Source organism: Panthera uncia (assembly GCF_023721935.1).
Source record: "Panthera uncia isolate 11264 chromosome B3 unlocalized genomic scaffold, Puncia_PCG_1.0 HiC_scaffold_1, whole genome shotgun sequence".
Classification (NCBI taxonomy): Eukaryota; Metazoa; Chordata; class Mammalia; order Carnivora; family Felidae; genus Panthera; species Panthera uncia.
Genome location: NW_026057582.1, coordinates 112450279 through 112472137, shown reverse-complemented (window position 1 = coordinate 112472137; position 21859 = coordinate 112450279). Strand labels below are relative to the sequence as shown.

The 21859-nt window shown below is 54.7% G+C and overlaps 1 protein-coding gene across 3 annotated transcripts in view; it reads right to left on the bottom strand.

Moving 5' to 3' along the window:
• Nucleotides 1–1395: 1395 nt before the first annotated feature.
• PML (PML nuclear body scaffold) overlaps nt 1396–21859 on the bottom strand; it is a 38718-nt gene continuing 18254 nt past the window's right edge. Inside the window, exons 4-9 of one of the 3 annotated variants that reach the window (XM_049613850.1) lie at nt 20729–20799; nt 14400–14537; nt 13747–14005; nt 12640–12692; nt 4252–4402; nt 1396–3193 (exon numbers count right to left, since the gene is read on the bottom strand). In XM_049613850.1, the coding sequence (XP_049469807.1) occupies nt 2418–3193; nt 4252–4402; nt 12640–12692; nt 13747–14005; nt 14400–14537; nt 20729–20799 (1448 nt within the window). In that variant the 3' untranslated portion in view covers nt 1396–2417. The other 2 variants (XM_049613851.1, XM_049613852.1) reach the window with 2 other exon arrangements.

The window sequence follows — 21859 nt, the reverse complement described above, 5'->3', positions numbered from 1 at the left end:
TAACATTCAAAGATGAAGCACAGGGGACACATGTGGACTTGCTCTTAGAAGCTAAAACTCCAGGGCTGGAATCTGGTCATCTGGGCCAGGGAGGTGGGGTTACGGGTGATGGCCTGTGCCGTGGGAACCCCTGCAGATACTAATGTGGATTCCATTTGGGACACCCCAGACAAGACAGCCCGGACAGCGACACATTAATTACACATTGCTAACATCCTGGGCTCCCCTCCCTCTTGTTAAGGGTTTTACCACCTGTGACTCTGGGGACACAAACAGGGGTGTGAGATTACCCGGCAGGGGGCAGAGGTGACGTTCTTACAGATGCTGGTCTCTGGCTCCTGACTCCCTCTAGAGGGTAATTCTTGAAACTGGCACCTCTTTTCCTCCATGTGCCTCTCCTTTTGGGAGAGGATCCCTGACGGACCCACCCTGGGTCTTCTCTTTTGGAATGGGGGCGGGGGAGGGGCTCACAGATGTGAGCAACAAGGAGCTCTGGGCTCTGCTAAGCCCTGACAGGACTTCGCAAAGTGCAACTCCCCCATGTTCGGGAACCTCCCCCCCCCCAACCCCCGCTCCCCGCCCCGCTTTAACGCAGACAAGAAGCTGCTCAGTGGCTCCCGGATGGGCTGAGCAGAGTTTGGTGCCTGAGACTTTGAGCATTCACATCTTTATTAAAGGCTGCATAAATGGAGAGAGGGCAGAAGAGCCCTTTGTTATAAAACCTGTGGTCAACTACATCTGCAGATGGCAAGCACGGGAGGGCTGTAAACCAGCGGGCACTGCCTCGTTCGGGGGGAGGCTGAGGGAAGAAAATACGAGTGGTGGCCCAAGGGCTGCCTTGCATTTGCCAGGATGGTCAGCACAGCCAGGCTGGGGCCCGGCCTCCTCTTCCCCTCACCCATCAGCCTGTTCCCACAGCTTTTGAGCCGGCACTCGCTTTACACTCGAATGCTATTTTAAACACGTCAAAGCTCACGGTTAGAGTTGACACTCCCACTGTGGTAGCTGGTTCCCATGTAATCCCTTCGTGGATCTATCTCCAGGGCACCCAGCGGACGGGGGCTGAGGTGTGGGCACACAGACTTCACTCCTGTGAAAGCTCAGGCAATAGGGGCAGGAGGCCCTGGGCTGTGGCCCAGCGGCGGGAGCCAAGGGAGGGGGAAGGGAGAGGAGATGGGGAGGGACAGTGGTTCTGCTAGTCAGAGGGAAGGCCCTGACCTTGCTGAGTTCTGCTGCTGCCCTCTGGTGTGACCACAGATTGAGGACCTTAGGTTAGGGCTGAGAGCCAGGGTTTAGGTTGAAAACCATCTTGTCCACTGGCTCGGTGGCTGCCGTCCATGCCTAAAGTCCCAGAATGGAGGAACTGGAATGGGAGCTCTGAGCCCATCTGTGGAGACACCAGGGGTCATTTCCTAGGTCACAGTCAACGTGCCCAGTTGGGGCCAGGACTTTCTCTGCTGCTGTTTCGGGAAGCAGTCTATCAGAGCACCGGTTCTTAGCGGGCATCAGAACCAGTTGGAGAACGTGCTAAAACAGCTTGCTGGGCCCGCCTAAGAGATGCTGATCCCAGAGGTCTGGTGTAGCGACTCTCAGGGGATGCCAACGCTGAGGGCTCCTGGTGTGTGTGGCGGGCAGCCCTAGGCTAGAGGACATTCCTAATGGGGCTGAGGGGGGCGGTACAGAGAGAGCAAAAGCCACCCTGAGAGGGGCTGATGGCCTGAGGACCAAAGAGAAAAGCCCGACTAAAGGAGAGGCATCTGGGTGGCCAGAAGGAAAGAAGCAAGTTTGGAAGGGTCAGACTCTGGAAGGTGGGACAGACATGGGGCAGCAGATTCTGTCTCTGCAAACGCAAGGCCCCGTGGGGATGAAAATGCATTTTTATCCCCAAAGGAGAAGTGACCAGGGAGCCGGCCTTCAGACAGGCAGGTGGTGGGAAAACCCAAACTCATGATGGCGGTTTGGTTGAGAGGCACTTTGGGTGCCTGTGGGGTGTCGCCGGCAGGCAGTGTCCACGGGGGCTGTTGGCAGGTCGCCCAGGGCAGTGGCCGGGGTCAGGGAGGAACTGCAGGGACACTCGTGGAGGTGGTGAGTTGGGTGGCTGGGGGCCTTCTTCACGTAAAACCTCCGTGGTTTTGGCTCCTGGAGGAGAGGGGCCAGGTGTCTGGGGAACCAACCCACTGGTGCTCCCAAAGCCGGAATGGGGATTTGGTGGCCCCTGGGGGATTAGGACTTGGACTTAGAACCTTCTCTGTGGGGCTTTTCGAGAAGGGGAATCTGGTCCGAGAGAACTGATTCTGGACCAAATGACAACTGCGTACTGGGGCCCGGGGCCTGGAAATGCGGTCATGGGTGGGGCCTGCTCAGAGGCCTCATCCCTCTCGGCCCCCCTGAGATTCCAAGCCGGTCATCGCCTCCTCTCAGCTCTGCTGGGGCGCCTTTTCTGCCAAGCTGTGGCCAGCGATGCCTTCTGCCCGTGCCACGGCGGCCTCCTCCGACAGGCCTTTGAAGTAGCTGCTCAGAGCCTGCAGGTTGACAGCGCGCTGCATGGGGGGTGACGAGGTGGTCTGCAGGCTCAGGTAGCGGCTGTACTTCTTCAAGCCCCGCTCTGGGTCACGGCGGTGTGCGGTCAGCAGCTCGGTGAAGCTCACGTTGTGGAGGGCCAAGAGGCGGGCCTCGGCCCGGAGCAGGGCGGCCGCCTGCACCAGGGGCTGCAGGGACGCAAAGCACTGCAGGCTGCTGAAGGAGTAGACGTGCTGGGCCAGCTGGGGGCCCGGGGAGACCTCGAGGAGGCGGCACAGGTCTCGCATGGCCAGCACGGCGGCCAGGGCGCTGCGTTCGCTCATGTTTCTCGCCAGGTAGGTCTTGGCCAGACTCTTGAGTTTGAAGCTGCTGGCCCTGGGCACGCGCTCCCGGATGAGGGGCAGAGCGGCCAGGAAGCCCGAGATGACCTCCTGAAACTCCCACAGCCTGTTCATGTCCTCCAGGGCCCGGAAGAAGTTGGGGAGGCCGGGCCCCCACAGCTTGTAGCAGGCCAAGATGGGGCGGCGCATGGAGCCCAGGAAGCCAAGGAAGTGCTGCAGCCCTACCTCCAGGGAGACGGCCTTGGAGTAGATGCTGAAGAAGGCCTCGGGCTGGATGAGCACGCGGAACTCACTCTCCCGGTTCACGGCTGCCAGCTGGCTAATCTTCTGGGCTGGGCAGGAGAGAAGGGCACGGTGAGGCCCCAGGGGCGGGGTGGGGGGCCCAGGGCGGGAGCAGTGGAAGCTCTAGGACCCCACCTGGGGGCCTGCTGGCAGGACCCAAGCGTCAGCCTCCAAATGCAGCTCTATGCTGGCTCCAAAGGGGACAGGGGTCAGAAGGGGAGGGCGGGCTGCTTTCCAAACACCCCCTACTCACCTGGTGGGAGTCCAGCTCCCCCCTGCCCCCCTGCCCCTGTCCCCAGCCCCAGAGTTTGCCAAACAGTTTAGATCCAGGTCCCTCCTGTCCGGCTTCTGTTAGCCTTACCCGCCTACACTCGGGACCCTTTGTTGTTTCCACCGCATCCTCTCCCCCCTGCCCCAGCCTCCAATCCCATCGTCACTGAGCCGAGATTCCCAGCCCGGGCAGACAGCACACCTGCCCAAACTACTCCACTCAGAACATGGCTCACAGCTGCCCTGTGAGGTCTGCGAAGGACTCCCCTGTCCTAGGGAAACCCACTACTTCTGTCTGGCTGGGCTGGCCCCATGCTGGGTCTGTGCCACAGGGCAGGCCGGAACCTTCTGGTTCGGGGAAGGGCATTGCGAGGCCAGGGTCAGCACCGTGGAGAGTCGAGGGGCTTCTGGGAGAAGGGGTCATCTTTCTCCGTGACCTGGGCTTTGTCGGCCTCCCTGTGGAATGAGCTCTGTACTCAGAACTGCAGCCACAGCTTAAGGCCTTGCTTGGATCGCTGGCCTCCTAGCAGTGACTTCCCACATTGTGTTCTGTCTACAAGTGTGTTGCCAAGGGTCTCTAGAGAAGCGCTGGTCAGGGGTGAGCTCACGGATGCACCTGCCTCATGCTTTCAGGCCCTGGAAGTCCTTATTCAGACAACCAAGTGTACACCTGGAGTCCCAGGGGAGGCTGGGACTCAGGGACTGCCTGCTCTCTGGCTGCAGTCATTGGCCAGAGCTCTGGGCTCTCCCGGGCCCAGAACATAGCTCTGCCTGCACCTACTTCGGGGGCTCAGAGACTAAGCTAGAAAGGGGTGGGGGTGGCCACTGGAGAACCCACTTTCACTGTCAATCTTGAGGTCAAAGAAAACCAGGGGCCTGTCTTCTGCTTGGGGGTCGGCGAGGCTCTCATCCAGGACCCTCAAAGAGCTGGGACCCTCCAGTTGGAGGTCACTGGACTCGCTGCTGCTGTCGTCCAGCTCCCGGGAGGACTGCAACACAGAGAAACCAACAGGTCAGGGGCCCGGAGGGCGAGAGGGGGGCGTGTTGGCAAGGTGAGCATGTGCCCACGGGCCGGTGTGCGTGTGTGATGTGAACGTGGGAACAGGAGCAAGCTGGTATGGTGGGGGGGGGGGGGGGCATCCGCACACACATGCGGGAGAGAGGGGAAGGGGAAGGTGTATATCCGTCTAAGCGAGTGCGTGTGCACGAGGATGTGTGCGTATGAATGGATGTCAGTGTGCATGTGCACGTGTGAGGGCCGTGTGGGAACCACACGTTTGTGAGTAGGGGCGAAAGGCTGAGATCACGCAGACGAGTGTGTGCAAAAGCACGAGCATGGGAATGAATGCAAATGCCAAATGTGTGTGTGCACATCGGGTGTGAATTTATGAACCTGTGTTGACAGGTGTGTGGGAATGTGAGCATGTGTGAGTGTGCACATGGGCGCATAGCGCCGGGTCTGGAAGCTCAGGGAAGGGGCCAGTGCTCTGGTGGGCAGGGCCGGAGGGGTCTGCTGCTCCCTTCTCTCTGAACAGACTCAGAAGAAACACTTCTTGGGACGGGAGGAAGGAGCCTCATCTCAAACCTGAGGTTTCTCTGGAAGGGGCCAGGAGCTTGGCTCTTCTTGTCCCCATAGCCAGCCAAGGCTCCAGTGTCTTAGGGGGACTGCTCGCCTCAGGAATGCCACATCTGGGTGGACACACGAAGCCTGGAGGCCCTCTGTCATTTAGCATCCAGGAGCTGGCTGCTTAGGGAAGCCTCAGGCTCGGGGCTCCTCTAGCCTGGGCACCCAAGGCCCTGTTCTCACCAGCACCGAGGCAAAAAATTTGAAAGGCCTCAGGGTGGGGGAAGGGCTCTGTCTCCGTGAGCCCCAAGGGGCTGAGGCTACAGAGGGCGGTAGAGGCTCATCATCTGCAAAGCTGCCAAAGCCAGCCGATGTCTCGGGAGGCCTGCTCAGAACTTCCTGTGAATGCCACCTGTGGACGTGAGCCAGAGACCAGGGGGAAAGGACGTGGCCAACGTCACATGGCCAGCTGGGGGTACTGCTGGGACAGAGTCCAGAGCAGCCCTCGGGTCTTTCCTACTTACAGGCTGCCTCACTTGGGGCTATCTGAAGCCTCCAAGGATGAACGCTGGCCTCTGGCTAATGTCCTTGGCTCGGCAGGTAATAAGCATGGGCCTTGGCCCTTTTATTCACCAGGTGAAACATTTTAACAAAACTTCAGCCAAGAGCAAAGTCCTTACTAGCCACAGGTAAAATGTGCTGGTTTTCCCCAGGAGTGGCCGATTTTCACTTCATTGGCTTTTCATAGCCCTACCCCAGGCTCACCAACTTCCTCCCGGTCACTGATAGAGAAAGACATTCACTATGAATCCGTCTAGAGCTGCTCTTGCTTAGAGAAGCCTGGAGTTCGGGGATTCTATACATAAGGTCCCAATAAAAGTCTTCGTCAAACGCCTCGCATATCTGGATCCTCAATCGGCCACGCATCAAAGGTTTATTTTGCAAGGGTTGCTCTGCATCTTCTGTCTCACTGTGGCAGCTCCCTTTCCTCCCTGTGAGGAACCTTCTCCAGGAATCTTCCTCGAAGTTGCTAGACCAGATACTCCACCTTCTTTCCTTGAGGGAAAACCCAGCTGGTTTTTATCTTCAACCTTCCAGACATTGCCCTTGCACCTGGGGTGGTGGAAAGAGCTGGGCTCTCCTTGCTGTGTCTTCCCCCGGACTGAAGAGCTGTCCCTTTGGCTGAGGCCTCTCTGTCCCCACCGACACGGCACCCGGAGCTGTCTCATCTTCCTTCCTCTTTTGGCTCCCAGCATGACTGCAAGAGCCCGTGCAGTGGCCCTGAGTTCTTCCGCCTGCCTCCTTCCTTCTGGAATGTCTTCTCAGGCCTTAGAGCCTTGGTCACCTCTTTGGATATCTTCTTTCAAGACTTGAGCTCCCGGGACAGCAACACAGCTGCATCTTTGGGCTAGCTCCATTTCCATACCAGGTTGTTTATTTTTTTAAAGTTTATTTACTTCTTTTGAGAGAGACAGAGATTGTGAGCGGGGAAGGGGCAGAGAGAGGGAGAGAGAGAATCCCAAGAAGGCTCGACACTCAGTTCAACGTGGAGCCCTATGTGGGGCTCGATCCTGCAACTGTGAGATCACGACCTGAGCCAAAATCAAGAGTCAGTTCAACCAACTGAGCCACCCAGGAGCCCCAACCAGGGTCATTTATGATGGCCATCAGAATCTCATTTTTACGCCCTCCCATTGCCCTGGGGTCATTTTCTCTTATAGTGGCAGAATGTCTTTTGTCCTGAACTTACAGAAGAACTTGGTGGCTCCCTTAATAAAAGGACACCCCCTTTCTGCTGAGCTTGTCAATGGAGAGAAGGCTGGAACTTCCAGCTCTGACTCCTCTTCCTTTCTGATCCTTCCTCACCCTTGGGGCTACTGCACGGAGATGATCTTGCCAGCACGCCTTCCACTCAACTCCAGCCAGCTGTAAACCCCACTCCCTCTCCCTGCCTTACATCCCAGCAACGTGGCCAGGAAGTGCCCGCATGCTTAAAAAGGACTTTTCTCAAGACCCAGGTTTAGCAAAAGGACAATCGGCATGAGAGGCTCTGGGGCAGGAAGGCTTTCTGCCCCCTGCTCACTACCCGAAGCCCTATGTTCCAATGCCCATAGCGCTGCCCGCTGGGCGAGTGTGTGGGCGGAGAGTGTAGACGGAGAGGCACAGAGACCCGGGCCCAAGCCAGGCAAGGGCCTTTTACTGGAAAAGGCTTGACATGTCCTGGGAAGGGAAAAGGAATGGTGGCAGAAGGCAATGGAGTGGGGAAGACTGGAGCCCGTGTGCTCGGCCTGGAAAGTGAAAAGTGGGGAAAGCTCCAAGGAAGTAGGGAGCGGACACAATGGGAGCTGAAGAAAAGAGGAAGAGGAATTGAAGATGTTTTGCTAAGAGCTGGAGGAGTCGAACTCACTTTAATATTCTTTAAAAGATGCAAGTAAATAATAGGATTCATTTCTCTCTTTTTTTAAAATGTTTATTTTTGAGAGAGAGAGAGAGAGAGAGAGAGACAGAGCATGAGCGGGGGTGGGGCAGAGAGGGAGACACGGAATCTGAAGCAGGCTCCAGGCTCTGAGCTGTCAACACAGAGCCCGAGGAGGGGCTTGAACTCACAAACTGTGAGATTGTGACCTGAGCCAAAGTCGTCCGCTTAACCAACCGACTGAGCCCCAGGATTCATTTCTTTATTATACTTGGTTAATGGACTTCTTTGACTGCAAAAGTGTGCTCAGACCGAGCCACAGGGGACCTGGGAGTTTCTCAGGACCCACATGTAACTAGGATACACGTGCAATCTGGCTTGTGAGCTTTAGTTCACTTGGATTCAACACAGATCAACTTAGCAGGGCAAGGGCATTCCACCTCCACGCTCCACGCGGCAGGCTGCATGGCCGTACCAAGCACACCCATATGGCTGGCTTGACATTTCAATCACCTTCCCCAAGTCTAGGTCTCTCTGGGAAGATCCAGCACCCCCTCGCCCCCGCCGGATCATATCCCAGTATGTACAGGGCACCCCCATTCAAGGCTGATACACACAGATGACAGATATACAACTGAGTCCCCCCATCCGGTGGTTCTCTCTTTTTTGGCTGGGCATTAGCAGCCTCAAAAATCCAGATGCCCAGGTTGCACCCCAGACCAGTTCAATTACAATCTCTGGGGCAGGGGGAGTGACACCCAGGAATCTGTCGTTGGTAACCACCCCCCCCCCCAAGATTCCAGTGCGCAGCCAGGGTAGAGAACTACCATCCTACTGATTAACTCCATGTTTGGGCATCGGCCACTCAGGAGCTGAACTCTGATATTTGGCATCCAGTCGCCTGAAGTTGTCTCTGCAGTGCCCGACATCAATTCTTATCAAGAGTCCCCAAATTCCCGAGGGACTTCCTAAGCCCCCACTCTAAAACAACAGCTGGGGTCAGTTTGGCAACACACACAGATTGCTCTTTTTTGCAGACACAAAATCCCAGCTCTTGCAACGTCCGGAAGCCCCGCGGTACCTCATGCTTGTCCGTGAGCCGGACCATCCTGTTAGCTAGCCTATGGCCTCTGCTGCCCCCTGCGCCAGGCCCTCGGGGGACAGGGCTCCCATCTTCTGTTACACACACTCACCAGCATCCCAGCCCCTCCCCTGGATCGGTCGTTTCCCACGGGCCCCTCCTCCTACTGCTGGTCACCACTGCCACTGCAGTCAGGGACTGTCCCCTCCTGCTTCCTCTTGGTCTTGCTACTGCCGGATAGTGGGGCGAGTCCTCTGTCACAAGAGTAGCTGAGAGCATCTATCTTTTCCTGCCTTGGACCCTAACCCAGGGCCCAGGGCAGAGGCACTGCTGACCCACCCTCATTTCCTAGGATAGTCCTCACCCCAGGCCTCCACCATCAGGCCTGGGTCTTGCCCCGCCACCCAACGGTGGCGCCCCCGCCGCTTCCGGCAGCAGCAGGGGCTCTTACAGACCACTCTTCCCGCACGAGCCGTCTCTCCCGGAGCCTTGCCCACCTTGCCAGGTCTGCACCAGAGCCTCCAGGCGTGTCTAGCTGCAGTCTGGGACACTTGGAAAATGTGCTCTTTTCATAGGCCAACTTCCACACACGGGAGGTGGGATGAAGGCCACGGACAGGAGAGGACATGGGTATGTGGGAGCCCGGAGCACCTTGTGGATGTCGCCCTGCTCCCCACCCAAGCCGCTGCGGGTACTCTGGGAGTGCCAGGGGTCTGGAAGGGAGCACAGAAGGTGGGTGAGAAACGCATGGAGGGGACCTAATTTGTTGTTTTTGCATAGATGTTTTTTAAAGCTTGGGACACATGATGGTTAATTTAAAAAATGTGTGTCTGGAGGCACTCGGGTGGCTCAGTTGGTTAAGCACCTGACTCTTGATCTCAGCTCAGGCCGTGATCTCATGGTTTGTGAGTTCCAGCCCCGTGTCGGGCTCTGCACTGATGGCCTGGAACCTGCTTGGGGTTCTGTCTGCCCTTCTCTGCCCCTCACCTGCTTGTGCTCTCTCTCTCTCTCCAAATAAGTAAACCTAAAAAAAAGAAAGTGTGTCTGAAGAACTGAAGAATACCAACACAAAAGCAGTGGTCCTCTGGCCCTCCCCCACTCCGGACCTGGTCTCCACAGGTGAGCAGCTGTGCTTCTAATTGTTTTAACTCTTCACCACCTGAAACACACTCCCCCCTTCCTGGAATAATTCAGACATAACCTGGCGACTCTGCTGACTGCTGAGGATCAGACTGACACCCCGCCCCCGCCCCCAGCAGTGCTGGTTTCAGTTTCTGCGCCCAACTGTCGTGAAGTCTGGTGAGACTACGGGCATGCCGATCCTTTCTCAAGCTTTCCTTCCCAGACTGCTACCTCCACCCAGGGTCAGTTTTGTTTGATGAGGTTTAGGGGATGGAAAGAAGTGCCCAGATTTCAGAGGAATTTAGAACATGGCTTAAAGGGAAGACTGAAAAATTGACTGGCGGTGAAGAATAATCGAAAGAGGGGCACCCAGGGTGGCTCTGGGGGCCTTGGTTTGTGTAGCCGGGCAGACAGTGTGACTTAACAGAGAGGAGAGGAAGAGAGACGAGTGATCTACGGGACACCCGAGTGCAGACGTCGGAGGGCCACTGGCTATCCTGGTCTGGCAGCAGGAGTGAGCGCTGGGCACCAGCAGCCTATGGGCGCTAACTGAGGCCATGGGCAAGGCTGAGACCACAAAGATGGGCTGTAGCCAGAAGAACAAGGTGGAAAGGAACAGAGCCCTGAGAGGAGGGTGAGGAGGGGTGGCTGGAGCTACTACAGGAGCTGGGACAGGGAGGGCAGGGGTCCTCGAAGTACCAGTGAGCTCAAGGGGCAGGAAGCTGTGGCCAGAGTCCCTGCAGGCCAGCTTTCAGTATGGTGAGGTCCAGGGGGTGGCCAAGGGGGTGGCGGCTGCAGTGGGGTGGGGCAAAGACCCCAGAGAGGCCAGGGTGCTGGATGTTGAAGTCCCCCAGAAAGAAGGCTGGACCTGGCTAAAGAGAGGCCACCTGGGAGGCGGGTGCTGGAGCCTCCCCTGTGTGGGGGGAGGCAAGAGGAGGTGTGAAATGATCTGGGGAAAGTGGGGTTCACCTCAAGAAAGGCGCAGAGAACCTGACTAGATGGTGGGACCGACACAGTCCAGGAGGCACAGAAGGCCTTGACCCACCTCCCCACTCTGATGCTCACAGGGCGTTGGAAAGAGGGGACATGGTAACTCCACCAGAGAACCAAGTTTCAGTGCAGGGAGGACACAAAACCGCCTGCGGAGAAGAGCTAAGTCCAGCAGGGAATGTGATGGTCATGGAAGAAGGGGTTGCCAGGGCAATCTTTCAACAAATATTTATTGAGCAGCCGTATCTGCCAGGTCCTGGGATCGACACATTCCCTGCCCTCATGGGCTTAGGTCCTGGCAGAGGCCCAGCGGAAAGCCTTGGGGTGGTGGGATGGGGCAGTTGGAGGGGCAAAGGGAGATAAAAGCTTCCTATTTTTGGGCAAAGAGGCCTGGGGATGTGAGGAGCGGGCAGCCTGTATCTCAATCATGCCCTTTCAGGTGAAGAGGGCTTACGTCTCCCTGACGGGTCTGTGCAGCCGCTCCTTCCTTGGTCCGCTCCTTGACCACGATGCACGGAATGCCTACTGTGTGCAGGGCCTTCAGCAAATGGGCCAGGCTGGGTGGTGGGGTGCAGGAGGGCCGGGGAGCAGGAGCCAAGTGAGCGAGTGGTCACGCGGTTCCAGGAGGACGGTGGCCACCAGCTACAGAAGAGGGAGGTGCTAGGGGTTCTCAGAGGCCTGTCTGAGGGGGGCCAGGCTGGTGGGGGGTAGGGGGAAGAACTCGAGGGCAGGGGGTTGGGAATGCAATTGGAGGCACCTCCAGAGGTCCTGGACGGGGTTCTCCACGGGGGCGGTGTCAGAATTCCCAGGGGGAGATCCTGCCCTAAGAGTCTGGGGTGCTCTGCCTCCCCCCACCCTTCCTGAGAGAGGTGTCAAGCTGGGAAGCCACAGAGAGAGGAACGGCAAAGAAGCTGTTGAGCCACTGGGCTATGTGGGGGGAGCCCCGGAAGGAGCGGCCGAGGGAGCGCACTGCTCCCCGTGCCCGGCCGCGTTGACTGATGGCCCTCTGGAGGTGGCAGGGACTCTCCTGGGGATTGGCAGGATGGCTGGGAGGCCCTGTGGCAGCAGGGGTGGTGGCCTGGACTGCGGGGGGAGGACACGTCCACATGGGGTTATAATACACTTTGAGGGGCAAGTGGAAGGCGCGGTGAAGACGGGGGGTACTCTGTGCTCTACGCAACAGGAAGCTAGTCCCGCGGTGGCTGCGGATGGCAGTGTCTTCCCGGTGACCGGCGGGCTGGCTGTGAGGATCGGCTTCAGGGACCGCAGGTTGTTCGGCGGGATGTTGGGGAGACCAAGCCAGGGGACGGCATGCGCCATGGGGCAGGCGGGGGGGCCGGCAGGGGTGGTATGCTCCTGGTGCTCTTGGCAGGGGGTGGGCTGGCGAGGAGTGTTGTGCAGCAGTCTCCATGCGCTCCGTGCACTTTCCAATACAGAACCTCAGACTGAGGGCCGGAAGGGACCTCAGAGGCACCCAGTCCAACCTTTCCCTCTGTTCAACCCCCCTTTCCCCACCTCCATTAACCAACCTCCAGGGACAGAAGGGTGCAATCCACAAAGGTACTCGTTCCATTGTGGGATGCCTTTAAAGTTCTTTCTTATCGAGTGAACGCTTGCCTGTTTGGGCCCTGTACGGTGTTGCCCGTGCCCTCACACCCCTGCACTGACCCTCACTGGCTGCGATTAACTGGGGAATGGGTTCTTGCCCCCCCTCCTCGAGGACTTAGAGGTCAGAGAAAACATAAGGAAGCTCCAGACAAAGGCATTGGCTAGTTCATAAGAGAGACAGGGCTCTGGAAGGAAGCACTCAGCATTTCAGAAGAGTACATATGGTTACTGACAGCTCCTGCCCTGGTATAGAGGGAGGGCTGGGCTGGTTCAGGCCCGCAGCTGGCATTTGGAGACTGTCCTCAGGACAGCACAGAACTCACTGCCTCGCTGGAAAACTCCCCAGGCGCAGGGCAAGTCTAAGAGTCACCTGCTGCGGCTGGGTCCCCTGGGACCCGGAATGTGGGGAGGCAGGAGTCCAGGGCTGAACTTCTGGACCACTCACCGAGTTTTCGGCATCTGAGTCTTCTGAGCTGCTGATCACCACGACGCGTTCCTCTGAAACAGGGCAGAGGAGACAGAATTAGGCCCTGCCAAGATGCCCACTCAGTGGGGCCCAGGTGTTCTGTGAGAATCCCTGTGGGCCAGTGGATGGGGTGGGCGATGTGTGCCCTATAGAGGGGGATGTGAACATTCACCAAATGTGCTAGTATGGATCTGTTTATTCAAAGGGACTTTCCGTCACTGCCCACTGTGCCCTGTACATGAATACTTAATTCAGTTATTGGTCCTGAATTCAGAATCTGTTCCCTATACAGGCAGCTTGGCAAAAAAGCACCTGGTTTGTTTTGCAATCTTAAAGAAGCACATTGGTTTGTTCCAATTCTGTCTCATGAGCTGAGATGTTTGAATTAAAAGCTACTTTATATTTGGTTAATCAAAACCTTTTGATTACCAATAGCATTGTGAGCAAGAAATGTCGGTCAGGGCTCAGTGTGCAAGCAGGATCAGGGCTCAGTCTGAGACCTAGAATGAAAACAAAGGGGGCCTCTGGGTGAAGCATATCTAGGAAGAACTGTCTTGACCATTCCGGAATTCTATCAGTTGGCCTCAACTCATGCCCAAGAACTCCCAGTCTGGTGGTGTCCATAAAAGGTATCTAGGACAAATGACGTACTTTAGCCAGGTGGCCTTTGCAGACAAATTTGGGAAGTGATGGGTGTGGACTTTACCCAAGGTCTCTCTGGGAGCATGCCAGGCACTCACCAACAGACACTGCCTGGGGAGACCCACCTTGTGCAGAGGCACAGTGCTGGGCGCTGTATGGGTGCGTTCGGGGAAGGGGCTACAGACCGTGGGTTTTAGCCTCTTACGGTCCCCACACTGGAATCCCAGCAAATCACACGGTAAACTGTATCCAATCTTATCCCCCAGGAAAACCATGGGCTTTCCCTGCGCCATTTGGTGGCAGCTGAGAGCAGGACACACAGGGGATGCTGTTGGCTTTGGGCTCCCTGGGTGGGGTGAGGATTTGGGGGAAGGGTCCCACCCCACCCAGCCCCTGGAGGACAGCACGTAGGCCTCAGCCTCCGCTGCCCACCCACTTCCTTACCTGCCTCCCCAGGCTCGCCGGTCGCGTGGTTGCTGTTGGGCAGGAAGACCTCGTTTTCGATGATGGGGCTTTCAGGGCTGCAGGGCCCATCCAGGTGGGGTGGAGAGACTGCCTTGGAGGTGCTGGGCCTGGGTTGCTCGGGGGAGCTCCGGGCCAGCCGTGTCTCCTTCTCCTCCTCAGACTCCATCTTGATTGCCTTCCTGGGGCACTCGGTCTGGCAGGACTTCCTCTTCTGGGGAGTGACTGGGCTGCAGACCTCCTATGCGGTGGGGAGTCACAAGGCCGGGTTAGCAGCCTTCAGGGGTGCTGGGGTGGTGGGCAGAGATGCGAACCTGGGTGGCAGGGACCTGTGGCCCGTCCCCTTTGCTCCTGCTGTCGCCTCTGCTCTCTGCCACGCAGATCGTGTCTCTCTCCACATAGGAAGACCCCTGGGCTGCCATGCACACTGGCCATCTGCTGACCACTGACTCTGCTGGCCTCTGCCTGCCCTGCAGTGGCTCACGCTTACAGGGGAGCTTCCTGGCAGGGCAGCCAGGAGGAAGGGAGAGAACAGCGTAGGTGCTGACTAAGGCCTGGCTTCTCAGGTGGGAACCTGACTGCCTGGTGGGATCTGGGCCTCCAGGTGCAGAGGCAGGGGGCGGGGAGAACCTTACCTCTCTGCAGGAGGCGTCTTTGATGGAGTAGGCATGTATCGGCACCGGGTGTACCCCGGGCACCGACTGTACCAAAGCCATGACTGGGGTCTCAGCTGGCCCTGGGGCCTGTGCCCGGGCCCTCTGCATCTCCTCTGGCTGCGAAGTCCGGAAATAAGAGAGACAGAAATGAGCGGGTGGCAGGCCCAGGGCTGAGACCCCAGGCCTGGGGTCAGCCCAATCCCCAGGGCCTCAGCCAGCCACAGGTGCAGGCTGTCCAGAGCCCCCCGGGGACCAGGAGTCCTCCTCACACCCTCCTTCTGACCCTGAGGTGCTGGCATCCAGGGGCACTTCAATTCCTGTGCATCCTAACAGAGCCAGAAGGTGACTGCTGAGATTACACGGGACCAACAGCGCCTAAAGGTTTGCTCGACAGCTAGCTCCGGGTTAACAAAGCGCTCGCTCCTGGTGGCAGCAATTCCTCTACAGCTGCAGAGCTGTAGCAGTGAGGACACCCTTCCGCTGAGCTGAAACCCTTCCAGGGAACCTCCCTGTGACCTTCACTCTGCCCCTGGGCCTTAACTCCCCCTGGGTCAGAACAATTACACACCTTGACCAAATCCCTTAAAACCCCTCAGCCCTCAGTCCCCCTCTGTGAAATGGGAATAATATTAACATCTGTCTCACAGGATACCGTGGATGAAATGTGTTACCACAAGTAAAGTGCCTAGAAGAGCACCCAGCACTTAGTAAGTGCCACTGATGATAATGATGCTAAATATAGTTTTTATTGCCACTCTGAGCCAGGCATAGTGCTAACTATACATAAACCCACCCCAAAACGGACTTGGGCTGGTTCTTCAAAAAGTTAAACACAGAATTCCCATATGATCCAACAAGTCTTTTCCTAGGCATGTACCCAAAGGACTGAAAACAGATGTTCAAACAGAAACCTGCACACAAATGTTCACACCAGCCCTATTCACGACAGCCAAAAGGTGGACACAACCCAAAGGTCTACCAGCCTCTGAGACATCAGCCAAATGTCTAAACAGCCCAAATGTCAGACAGTCATACAGTGGAATTTTATCCAGCCGTAAAAAGGCATGAGGTTGGGGCACCTGGGTGGCTCTGTCGGTTAAGTGTCAGACTTTGTTCAGCTTGGGTCATGATCTCGCAGTTGTGAGTTTGAGCCTGTGTCGGGCTCTGTGCTGACAGCTCGGAGCCTGCTTTGGATTCTGTGTCTCCCCCTTTATCTGCCCCTCCCCGGCTCATGCTTTCTCACTCTCTCAAAAATAAATAAACGTTAAAAAAATTTTTTTTAAAGGCATGAAGTTCCATACGTCAACATGGATGAACTTTGAACACATTACACTAAGTGAAAAGAAGCCAGCCACAAAAGAATACATGTTGTGTGGCTCCATGTATCCACACAAATATCCACAAAAGCTGAGCGCATAGAGACAGAAAGCAGACTGGAAGCTGGAGTGGGGGTGGGGGCGGGGCAGATGTGGAGTGGCCGCGTCATGGAGACAAGGTTTGCTTTCGGGGTAATGGGAATATTTGGGAACTAGATGGGTGGGGTGGCTGTACAAGATTTGGAGGGTGCAATGTCACTGAACTGTATACTCGAAAATAGTGAAAACGGAATTTTCCTAGATGAATTTTACCACAATAAAAACAATTATAGTTAAAATAATGAAATAGGGACCATCCTGTGATTATTGCCAATCTACAGAGAAGGGTAGGAGGCACAGAGGTGAAGTGACTGATTTCCCAAGGTCATATACCTAATGAGGGTCTGGACCAGGGTTTGAGGCTAGTGTCTTTGAACTGGTGGTTCTCTTTCCTGGTCACTGTCTCTCTTACATCCCCCCACACCGCCTTTCTCTATACTGTGTGAAACGGAAGCATCCACTGGGCAGTTCACTGAAAATAAGTGACGAATGACCTGGGAAGTGTCCCTCCGAAAGGGGAGGCCCAGACTCTGCCACTCCCGCCTGCAATCCTGACCCCTTGCTGCCTCCAAGTCTGTGTGTGCCCAGGAGATGACCGTGAGCAGGCGCCTGCAGTGGTCTGTGCGGTGAGGGAAAGGAAACAACACCCAGCTGGAGGGGGCGCTTCCTCGAGCACAGCCACGCTGGACAAGTCAGAAGCTGGACTTTAAGATCAGGAAGCCAGGGATAGGCTTTCCTCACAGGGGAACCCCAGGAATTAGCTGGCCAAACCTGGGCTGGGGCAGGTGGGGGAAAGCCCCACGTGGCCCCATCGTGCTGGGACCGGAGCTCGACGTGGGGCGCTTCTTGGTATCGAGCACTTTGATGTGGGCTCCCAAGTCAATTGCTATAACGGACTGACTTCCTTTTCCCCTCCCTCTCTGGGTTTCTTTCTCTTAACATCTTTACAGAAAGGGAGGAGAATTGTCTCTCTGGATCAGAGTGTATCTGGGGGAAGTGGAGAGAATGGAGAATCTCCTGGGCCTCTAGGAAAGTATATAATTGCGGAGTGCTCTACATCAGTGTTTTTCGTTTTTCCTTTTTTTAAGTTTATTTATTTATTTGAGAGAGAGAGAGAGAGAGAGGGAGGGAGAGAGAAAGAGGGAAAAGCACAAGTGGAGGAGGGGCAGAGAGAGAGAGGGAGACTCCCAAGCAGGCTCCACAATGTCAGCTCAGAGCCTGATGTGGGGCTTGAACCCAGGGACTGTGAGATCATTACCTGAGCGGAAGTCAGACGCTTATCTGACTGAGCCACCCAGGCGCCCCTACACCAGTGTTTTTCAGACTATAGTCTGTGACCCATTGGTGAATCATGAAAGCAATCCAGTGGGTCACGGCCAGCATTTTTTAAATTATGCAGAATACTATAGAACAGAAAACCCATGTAACAAGGGTCATTTATTTTGCAAAACTTCCATTTTAGCTACCGTTATGCATGTGTACATATATATACCGTAGATATAAAATATATTTCTTTATAATGGGTAGTGGTCAGAAATTTAAACCATGTCACACCCATTAGGATGGCTATTAGTGAAAAAAGTGTGGATGAGAAGGTAAAGAAATTGGAAACCCACGAGGTGCCTGGGTGGCTCAGTCCGTTAAGTGACCGACTTTGGTTTAGGTCATGATCTCATGGTTCGTGGGTTCGAGCCCTGCATTGGGCTCTACGCTGAACACTTGCTTAGAGCCTGGAGCCTGCTTCAGATTCTGGGTCTCCTTCTCTTTCTGCCCCTCCCCAGCTTGTGCGCTCTCTCTCTCTCTCTCTCTCAAATAAATGTAAAAAAAAAATTTTTTTAAAGAAACTGGAAACCCTGTGCACTGTTGGTGGGAACGAAGAAGGGCATGGCCAACTATGGAAAATTGCATAGTGACTCCTGAAAAAATGAAAAATAGAATTACCAGATGAACCAGCAATTCCACCTCTATGTAAATTTTGTTACGTATATTTTATCACCATTAAAAAATTTGTTTAAAAAAGTGAAAAAGGTCCTTTCATGTCTGGATCTACAAATCACTGGTATGTGAAAGACCCTCTTTCCAGAAGGGCAACAAACTCCCTGAAAGTGGGCCTGGGCCTGGGATTCTCTGCCTCTGTCCCACCCACGATGCCCTCCCTCCTGTGTTAATGAAGCAGGGGACAGACAGGAAGGCTCACTAAAAAAAAAAAAAAAAAAAAAAAAAAAAAAAAAAAAAGCCCAATTTGTTGTTTGGTAGCTTTAAAATGTTTTATTTTTTTCCATTCAAGTATTATAACGTCATGACAAAAAGAGCCTAGAGGAAATGGAAGAAAGATGGCCCCCAAGCTGGGGAGTTCTAGTTAAGGCTGTTGCTGTGTTTTCTCGTCACCTCTGTGCAGATACATGACTGAAATGAAAGTAAACCAACAGTTTCAAGAGGGATCCAGTGTTGGGGCGGGAAGCCCAGCTCCTGCCTCCTAAGGCAGGGACATGGGCCCGAGAGTCACCTTTCTCCTGGCATAGCTGAGCGACCGGACTTTCTCCAGGGACTGCCCGGCCACGCCTGCCTCCCTGGAGCTGCTACACCAGTCCTTTGCACTCACAGAGTGAGACGACATCCTTCCCCCCGGCTCCACTGGCCTGCCTGCCCCCTCCTCCAGCCTACTACCAAAGTGAAAGCAAGAGGCTTTGCAGAAAGAGCATTCTTCTGATGCTCCAAGTTCAAACTACTTAGTAGCGAATAGTGAGAGGTCACATAAAGACAAAGACCCGGAAGAATGCCTAGACCTCACACAAGATAGTACAGGGTCTCTTGCTGTTCATTAACCAGCAACTGGCACGTGGAAGACAGCCGAGCTCTGTGGACCTGGGGCACCTTCCCCAACTATTTGTAGGATTTCTTTGGGGGACATTATTCATCCTACCATTGTGATACCAAAACAACCTAAATATGCATTGACAGGGAACTGGCTAACTAAAACATGCTACATCCATTCACTAGACTGCTATACAGACACAAAAAGACATCAGGAAGCTACCTACCTACTGAAAATGTAAGAATTCCAGAATACTTTGTGGGGTGAAAAAGCCTGGGGCGTAATACTATGAACATAGGGTAGTATGCTACCTTTGTGCAAAAACAGAATGGAAAATGGAATTACCTGTAATCATATTTGCTTGTAATTACATAAAGAAATTCGGGAAGGATATGTAAGAAATAGAGACAGGTATATGGGCATAAGAAGTGGAAAGATAGGGACCAGAAGGGAGGGAGACATGATATGTTACTTTCTTTCTTTTTTAAGATCCAGATACCGTACGTGCAGGATTTGGGCAGTAAGGTGCCATATGTAGGGTGTTACGTGAAAATATTAGATATGTACAAACACAGTCTTAGTTTGCACAAGAAATCTCTGTGATGCTGAGTAATGGAGAGCTCAAATGAGAAACGGGGTGCAGAGAGATGTTGGGGTGTCCCCCGACCTCAAAGCATTGGTTCTCAACTTAGCTACAAATTATCATCACCTGGGGATCTGAAAAAAAAATTTAGGTACAATTTATATACAGTGAAATGTACAAATGGTAAGCGTACAAATCAATGGATTTTAAGAATTGAAGTGTAGTTGACATATTTATCATTCTATGTTTTTACTTCTGACCGTGTGATTGTATTACTTCAAAAATATAATAAAAATGTCCTTTTTTACTTTTCAAGCTACATATGTGGGGATGCAGGACCCAAAGCAGTTAGGAGTCTGCTTCTAATCCTATCCCTAGCTTGCTGTGTCATGTAGCCTGGAGTTGTCACCCTCTCTATGGGCCTCAACCTATGCAGAATAGAGGGTTAGACTCCATGCGCTCTCCTAGCTCTAAAACTCTCAGTTCCTAAATCCTGCATTCTCCAGGAAGTCTCTCCAGATTGCCTCTGCCTACAACAATCTCTCTCCCCCAATGGCCATGCATGACAAAGCTAGGCTCGCCACCCGACCGCTACCACCAGAAGACCTGATTTCTGTGGAAGTCTGATCAGTCCTGGGCCCACACCTTTGACAGGCAGACACAGGCAGACCCAGATGACCAGGACGTGGAGGAGACCAGACGCCTAGTCCAAGGAAGGATCTCAGGAAGCTTATCCCAGAGGATCCATGCATGCAAGCACTTAAGAGGGCAAGCCAAAGGGGTACCACTGCATTTTCTCCCAGGGAAGCAATCTAAGGGCAGTGCAGAGATGGGGGTGGCTGTCTCAAGCATGAGTGAGCTTCCTGTCCTTGGGAGGTGTGTGTGTGTGTATAGACAGCCATAGGTCAAGGGTGCTGTAGAGGGAATGCCGACGTTAGAGGGGGTATGGACACCTCCCAACCCTGAGAAACTATGATTCTTGCATATATGCTGGTCCTGAAATCACACCAATGAAACCCAACCTGCTGGGACTGAGGTCTGCCTCCTGGCCCCATTCTCCTCTCCAAGAACCATGTTGGGGGCAGGGGAGAGGTGGGGAAGGCCTCCGTGTTGATTCCAGGAAAATGCTCACATATCTAGGATGGGGGACAGGGTAAGGGAGATGTCATCTACCACCATCTGTCAGGGCCACCCACCAGTGACCGCCTTCTTCACCTCCTGTCCATCCCTGGTTCTCACCCCTCTCATATCTATCAAGTGCTACTTTGGCATTTAAGATCTCAGAGCCAGCCAGTTCACCTGCCCTTCCTTTACTCCTTCCCACCGAAGGCTCCAGTCCGGCCACTTGCTGTCCCTCTCTGGCACTCTCCCCTCTCTAATGCCTGCAGACACAGGGGACAACAAGACTCAGGTTCCTTCCTGACACAGGGGAACTCTGAACCCGTTTGACCTGTGGGACCATACCACCTCCCCTTGAGACCTCAACCCATCTTACCAGGTCAATGTCAGAAGAGTCCCTGGGAGTGCTGGAAGCCTCTGGGCTGGCCCTCCTGTGTAGAGCTGCATCTGGAGAACACAGAAAAGGTCACAGGCAAGTCAGGGACATCCCCGGTGGGAGGCATCTTCGCTTGGGACAGTGACAGAGGAAATGTCTCTGCTGCTTTTCCTAGAGACTCATTCTTCAGGGCCTCTCACAGCACTGGGGCAGCTCCATGGAGGGGCTGTCATTTGGAAGGAGAGCTCCCTGATTGCAGTGAGCATGAACCCAGCCAGAAGGGAGAGGGTGGCATTAGAGAGTGCAAACCCCAGGTGCATCTCTGTCCATCTCTCGGCTGCCACCGAGACACATTGTGGTGGTATGAGCCCACAGCCATCAGCTCCAAGGGCAGGCGTGAGTGAGTGAGCCCCCATCACTGGCACTTGCCCGGATGCCTTCAGATTCTGTTGCCACCCACCTCTTTCCCAGTAAGGGCATCCTCACACCAGCTATTCAGAGCTCAGATGTGAGCCTCGAGATTTCCTCAAAGAGCTGTTAAAGGTTCCTCACCTTGGAGGCCCTTTGGGGCACCCCTCCCCTTGGCGTCCCTTGAAAACCCCGATGACGTCACCAGCTCATACAGAGCTGCTCCAACTCCTGGATCTGGACTGCAGAGCCAAGCACTGCCTCATTCTCCAGCTACGTGGTGTGCTCCCATCTTGTCCCAGTTGGACTGGACAACTGCTGAGGTCACAAATTGGTCTGCTCTCCACTTCCCAAGGGCCCACAAAGGTAGGCAGCTGGTCCAGACAGCAGGCCACGCTGGAGGCGAAGCATCTCCTCCACTGAGGTGCAGTATGGTTTCTGGTAAACACCCAACCACTACAGGGGGGTTTTCTCAGTCCCCTTCTGCTCTAACCTCATGTTCCAGTTGACTTCTCTGTTGCTAGACAGGAGGCTTAAGAGAATTTCCCGAAGTGGTTATCCCTTTGGGGCTAAAATGATACTGTGTCTGGTTCTCAGCTTAGTAGTTTCTTAATTCTCCAAGGGTCACAAGATCACAGCTAATCCACAGAGCCCTGTAAATTAGTAAAACGTGACCCCTCTGGAGGGCTGCAGACGCACATCAGGGCCTCCTCTCCTCCTTAT